Source organism: Adiantum capillus-veneris, chromosome 23 (genome assembly GCF_014529385.1).
Source record: "Adiantum capillus-veneris isolate H3 chromosome 23, ASM1452938v2, whole genome shotgun sequence".
NCBI classification, from domain to species: Eukaryota; Viridiplantae; Streptophyta; class Polypodiopsida; order Polypodiales; family Pteridaceae; genus Adiantum; species Adiantum capillus-veneris.
In genome coordinates, this window is record NC_140953.1 from 56,644,189 (window position 1) to 56,650,995 (window position 6,807).

Below are 6,807 nucleotides of genomic sequence, written 5' to 3' on the forward strand. Positions count from 1 at the left end.
CGCGAGCATCTGGTGCAGGCATGTCATGGTCCTCATCTTCTACTGGAGCAGGGCACGGTGATTGTGGAGATAAACCTATAGTACTCCCCCTCCCCCTCCAAAACAACAACTAGCTCCACTACCTCGTCGAGATCGACCCGCGCTAGCGCGCGAGCTACCCTGGCGCTGACTGCCAGAAGAGTGCCGATGCAAATCTGGGACAGAAGGTAGGATAGATGATGGATAGATGGACGCCCGTGGTGTCGGACCCTGTGGTGTCTCACCCAAGGGCCACGCATCCAACGGCATCGGACCCTATGAAGGAAAAGATGAACCTAGAGCTATAGGTGGAAAACTCTGCAGGTATGGAGTGCCACCAGTCAGAGTAGAGACCTTAGAGAATCCAAACGCTACTAGCAGTGCTGGTGAATAGCGTTGCACAAGGGCCTGCTGCAAACCTAACCACTCATCCCGAAGACGCAATGACCTCTCCACATCTGGATCGGCCACAGGTACGGCAATGGACCCACCAAGAGCGTCTCGAAACCAGCCGAACCTTGATGATGACTATTGAGGCGACGACTATGAATGATAGACAGAGAGAGCGTTGGGATATGACATCCCGTCTGCCATGAACTCCTCAATGCTACGAAAGCGTGGTGTGTAAGAAGAAGCCATGGTCTGCATTTATTGTGACAAAGATTAAATTCGCTAAAAAGAATTTGGAATATATGATAAAAAATTTACACATTGACACTACAAGAGGTTGTGTGCTCTTGTGACGCTGTTAGCGACGGAAATACATTGGGTTTTTATAACCCCCGGCGTCGCTAAAACCATCGCTACGAGCGTCGCTACAAGAGCGTCGCTATAGGCGTCGCTATATGCGTCGCTATATGCGTCACTATGAGCGTCGCTATATAGCGACGCCTATAGCGACGTTTACACAGAAGACTATAGCGACGCTCATAGCAACGCTACAGAGCCATAAATAGCGATGCCCGAGAGAATATTTTTTTGGTGGCAGGGCATTGAATGCCCTGCCACCCATCAACCATATTGTACTTGATTCACTTTTTAAAAAAAGTGCAAAGGTAGATAATAGACCCAAAATAGTCACCCACAAGACGCATTGTTTGCAAAATTGACAATTGTACACATCATAGGCAAAATGAATTGATTGGCAAATGTAATAATGACAATTGTACAACATCATAGGCATAAAGAATTGATTGGCAAAAGGAACTGCGGTGACAAATGTAATAATATACATGATTCAAAAAGACGTATAAAATCCGTCTCATGATACATAAGCTATGAGAAACCCTAAACTAATGCTATCTAGCTACGACTAAACTGGCGTCGTCTAATCAGACGTCTCATTGCGTCCAAGCGGCGTATCTGTCGGATTCTGCAAAAAAAGACAATAAGACAGCTTTCAGTAAGTATAAACATATAACGACATTTATAAAACAATACAAAAAATAAAAAAGAGTAAACCCTAATACTAACCATGCCGCCGCGAGAACTGAGAATGTCCATTAGGGCGTTTAAGCCCTTCCTGCCTGCGTACTCGCGCTCGTACGGTGTGGGATCACGTCCTGTCATCGACCACTGTCAAAACATACAAAGATTTCATTATGTTAGAACTAAAAAACTCATAAACCCTAAACTATCGAACATGCATAAAGAGCAATGTGAAAAGACTTACAAAATCGGCCTCAAATGATGCCCATCCACCGCTCCCCAAGTGGTGCGAGCTCCCTGCCTCTACTCGCGCTCTGGCTGCATCCTTTTGTTGCTTCCACTTGTCGGGATTCTCGCGCGCTGCTTTCTTCGCATTCTTCCAATCTTCTTTGGCCAGCCAATCTGGCCTGTTCCACCCATTCTTGATTGCTTTTTGCACTTCGGAACGCTTGTGTTTGCAGTATTCGTGCATTCGAATCTTCATCAGGTCTTCATTGAAGCGCTGATCCCGTGTTGGAACGGGAAACTCATCATGAAGTATGCTGATGACTCTGTTTTTTAAATCACTTGGTACTTCACTCCATTTGTTTAGTATGTAGTGTCTAAACAGCTGAGAGCAAAGACCACGCATGCGTGAGATCACCTTCTTGCCGTCATCATCCATGCTGATGCCGCCGCTGATGTCGACGGAGTAAGGCAAGCCCTCTGGCCGGTGACGCGTGAACCTGGGTGTCCCGGCAGGGGTCTCTAGCGGCGTGTCGATGGGGGTACGGACGTCAGGTGTCTCCACCGGCGTCTGGGCCCCGAAGCGAGGAGTGTCGAGTGGGGTGGCTCCTGGCGGAGTAGGTAGAGGTGTGTAGCTTCTAGGAACAGTCAGCCGTGCAAAACCTGGCGTAGATGGCGATGCTGTGGCTGGTGTGGGGGCGGGCAAAGAAGGGGAGGGTAAAGAGCCTCGTCGAACACGAGGCGGTGTGGAGGCATCGGTGGCGGAATCCCCACAAAAACCGCCACCGCCACCACTAGAGCGCCGGTGTCTAGACGAGTGTGAAGCTCGTCTCCTCGACGCCGAGGCTTCGGAGCGCGCCGAATGCTCCGAAAGAGAGGGAGATGCGGATGGTGTAGGAACGCGCGATGATGCACAAGAGCGATGACGCTCCACGTACCACTGTCTCTGCTGCGGTGACAAAGAAGAAAGAAACTCCTCATCATCCATACCTGCATTAAACACACGAATATTTAAACTTAATATTGAATGAATAGAGTAGACAATGACGCAAAGACCATTAAATACAATGACGTAATGACGCATATAAATACAATGACGCAATGAATCGAGTGATAGAAGAGGCAAGTCGAAAACTCATAATTTTCAATCAAAAGATGTGAGAGCGAGTAGAAAAGAGCGTTATACACCATGGAAGGTACTTAGAGAGCCAAAGCTTTTACAACACGGAGCAAAATTGTTCAAATACAATATTTGTGGCTTTAAGAGATCTCTCTGTCATCCTCGCATAACTCAGCATAACTTCCTATATCTATATAGAGCTCTCCGTTTAAACACATATCCTCTGTTTCATTTTGTAGCTCCTCTGCATGCACCCCATATAGAGTAGTAGCATCTTGATGCTCGTCTGGCACCACCGCAGCGGCTTCTGATTGAGCATCTTCTCTGATCTCCTCCATTGATGTCGTTGTGATTGGCACATGGTAGCCTTCATACGTCCTTGCACTATGAGGGGCTACCTCTATGACGTACCACCAGTTTGATGTAGACTTTGTAGGATGAAATATTACCTGCCAGAGCACATAACTTACATGAGAGCTTTCAAGCACATAACTTGTAAAAGGGTCATTGTGTCGGGGATGTAGTGACTCTTGCCGCCCTGAAGATCCACCTTCTTTCCTATCTTCTGAAGACATTTCACCAATACTTTTGGATCGACGGAGCCCACCATGAGTGAAGGCAGCAATACCCTATATTCCATTGAGGGCTTTCTTCACCCGCTTCATGCAGGCATCGCAGCCTATGGAGACCTAAATCTAATCTAATATAACGTAAATCTAAATCTAGCTTAAATAAACGTAAATCTAGTTAAAAATAAACCTAAATATAATTTAATGTAAGTCTACATATAACCTAATCTTTAACGTCTCTTAAGATAGTTTCCTACGACGTTATAACTCTCTTCTTCTTGTGTGTGTGCGCGTGTGTGGATGTGTGTGCCAATAAAAAGAGATAAATGGTATAACCTTTCTATCACCCATGCCAAGTATGATAGATTGATTATGCCATTTCCCTCTTGAATAATAGGTCTTGAGTTCAACTCCTCGTCGGCTAGATCTTTAGGTCTTTTAATTTTAATTAGTTTCCTACGACGTTAAATTAGTTTCTCTCTCTTTCTCTCTCAATGTGTGTGCGTTTTTTTGGATCGTATGCATGTTTTCTCTCTCTTTTCCTCTCTCAATGTGTGCGTTTTTTGTTTATGCATGTTCTCTCTCTCTTTTCCTCTCTCAATGCATGCGTTTTTTGTTTATGCATGCTCTCTCTCTCTTTTTCTCTCTCAATGTGTGTGTGCATTCTTTGTTTATGTATGTGTGTGTGCGTTTTTGTTTTTGTTTGTACTCTCTCTCTCTCTCTCTCTCTCTCTCTCTCTCTCTCTCAAAAACACTATGTGTGTGTGTGTGTATGTGTGTGTGAGAGAGAGAGAGAGAGGGAGAGAGAAAGAGGGGAAGGGAACATGAGAATGAGGAGAGGGAAGGAGCATACCTGGCTCTCCTTCCTCTCCTCGTGTGTGTGTGTGTGTGTGTGTGGAGAAGAAAAAGAGAGAGAGAGAGAGTGAGGGAGAGCGTTACCTGCTCCTTGCTTGAGGGCGCCGAAAAACTCAGATCTGAGATCTGAGTTTTTGGGCGTGCTCGGTTATTTTTTTACCCCAGCCGGCGTCGCTATGAGCGTCGCAAATTTACAAAGAAATTTGCGACGCTCATAGCGACGCCGGGAAATTTTTTTTTGAGCGTCGCTGTGTGAGCGTCGCTAATATGAAGAGCCTCTTGTAGTGTGATTTTTTTCAAACATTGGATTCTCTATAGTATTCAATGTTGAAAGAATCCAAGGTGAGTCTACAACCTATAAAGAACCTTGCAAAGCCTTGAGTGCTAATAAGATATTAGTGTGTATATTGGCTAATAAGAGATTATTGTGTTTATGATTAGTGTGACCGATTGTGCGATCACTTGGACGGCCATTGGGGCCTAATACGTCACTTACGACTTAATCATGGAGGTATGTTTATGTTTTTGTGTTGATTAGTGTTTAATTTAACATAATTAGTGTGTGTAATTGACATGTATACACACTAATTAGTGTGTAATTGACATGAACACACACTAATTAGTGTGTGCATTGGCTTGTGTGATTGGCCAATGCACACACTAATCACACACTAATTGGTGTGTGCATTGGTCAATGTGATTGCCAATGCACACACTAATTAGTGTGTGTTAACACACAAGGTTAATTATGTGTGCATTGGTCAATGTGATTGGCCAATGCACACACTAATTAGTGTGTGTTAATTAATTGGCTTGTGCACACACTAATTAGTGTGTGTTAACACACACTAACTAGTGTGTGATTAGTGTGTGTTAATGTGCATTGTTTAATCACACTTGTGCACACACTAATTAGTGTGTGTTAAGAACACATTAAGTAGTGTATGTAAACACACAATTAGTGTGTGTAATCACGCACTAATTAGTGTGTGCATTAGAGTAATGCACACACTAATCAGTGCACGCATTGGCATATGCACACACTAGTTAGAGTAATGCACACACTAATCAGTGCACGCATTAGCATAATCACACACTAATGCATAACTTAAATTAACATATGTATGTGTGTGCGTATGAGTGCATGCATGTGTATGTGTGAGTTTGTGTATTCATATATGTGTTTGTGTTTATATGCATGTGTATGTGTATTTGCATGCGTGTTAACTTGTGTGTGTGTATGAGTGTGTAAAAATCAAGAAACATAACAAGAAAACTTACATTGTGGAATTGAAGAGCTTGTTGGGAGAGGGTATGAGAGTATAGATGGAAGATCAGAGATGGTGGAGAGTAGAAGAGTAGGTAGCAAGGGTGTAAGAGCTCAAGGTTGTGAGGTTCTTGCTTTCGACTTCTGTGAAGAAGACGATGAAATTTGAAAATTAGGCTTTTGAAATTTGCGGGGCACGCAGGTGCCCCTATTTATAAAAAAATTTGAAAAAAATATTTCCGCGCCTATTACCGCGATAGTTACCATAGCTATTACGCGCCTATTACCGCACTACAATTTCGATGAAACCAGAGAGAAGACCACGTTCTGACATTATGACCTTTAATTTTCAATATCTTTTGGTACTATGTTTTTTATGAAATGTATATAAAATGAAATGATTCCTAATACTTTGAAAATGACATTGCTACCTAAAAGTTTTGATTACCATGCATGTTAATTTTTTAAAAAAACTTTTTGCTGATATTTTATTAACTGTTTTTTTGTAATTTGATTTTAATTAGTGTATGTAATTTATTAATGTAGGTTGCTTGGGATGATTTTGGCCCGTCCACTGAACTGGATAGATCACGATGGTTGGCCGAGCGATTACCATGCCCATACGTGCGGTGCAAATGCGCCATTGCTCGCCTTCGACGGATATGATTAAGTCATGTAGAAGATTATGGACTATGGGACGATCCTCACAAGCGTGCACAGATGGAAACAAACGATCCGCAAATTGTAGCGGCTATTGACGTCACCCCTCATTGGCGTGTGGTTGGTGGAGGAGGGGAAAGGAGGGTGGAAGAGCGCATGCGCCAAGAATCCATTAGAGAGGGAGGAAGCACATCAAATCAACCACATGCTTCTCCCTCTACGAGTGACCACATCCCATCTCCTTATGTGGATGCAGAAGACGACCATTTTCATAGAATGGTTGAGGATCTCCTTGCACGAGAGGAGGAGCATGAACCAGAGTGTGCATGCGAAGAAGCTTTCAAAAGAACGAGGAGTGAGCTACTTGATTCGGCACACACTGCACTATATGAGAGATGCTCCTACTCCATATTAAGGGCATCTCTTGAAGTCCTTAACCTTCAGGCGATGTTTGGATGGAGCAATGCAAGTGTCGACGCACTTTTGAGGCATGTATAAAGATTGTGAAGGATGCTTGTGGAATTCATAAATTATCTTTTAATGTACTTTCTTCTTGTGATAGGTTACTAGGAAAGATACTGCCAGCTGGCAATCACATGCCAGAGAATAGAAAAAAATTACGTGAAGTGGTGTGACAGGATTAGGGATGCTTGCACGAACGATTG

General features: G+C 43.5%; 1 protein-coding gene across 1 annotated transcript; it reads right to left on the reverse strand.

Moving 5' to 3' along the window:
* Nucleotides 1-294: 294 nt before the first annotated feature.
* Nucleotides 295-1,930, reverse strand: LOC147427819 (uncharacterized). Its single transcript, XM_086496778.1, has 3 exons — nt 1,691-1,930; nt 1,492-1,593; nt 295-546 (listed from the first exon to the last, which is right to left on the reverse strand). Exons 1-3 carry the CDS (start codon nt 1,928-1,930, stop codon nt 295-297), a joined length of 594 nt encoding a protein of 197 aa, XP_086352904.1.
* Nucleotides 1,931-6,807: the final 4,877 nt, after the last annotated feature.

Coding starts and splice junctions, on each gene's coding strand:
- LOC147427819 (XM_086496778.1), bottom strand. CDS start 1,930: ATGAAGATTCGAATGCACGAATACTGCAAACACAAGCGTTCCGAAGTG. Junction 1,594..1,690: donor CATCATTTGAGGCCGATTTT/GTAAGTCTTTTC, acceptor ATGTTTTGACAG/TGGTCGATGACAGGACGTGA. Junction 547..1,491: donor TCAGTTCTCGCGGCGGCATG/GTTAGTATTAGG, acceptor TCGCCTCAATAG/TCATCATCAAGGTTCGGCTG.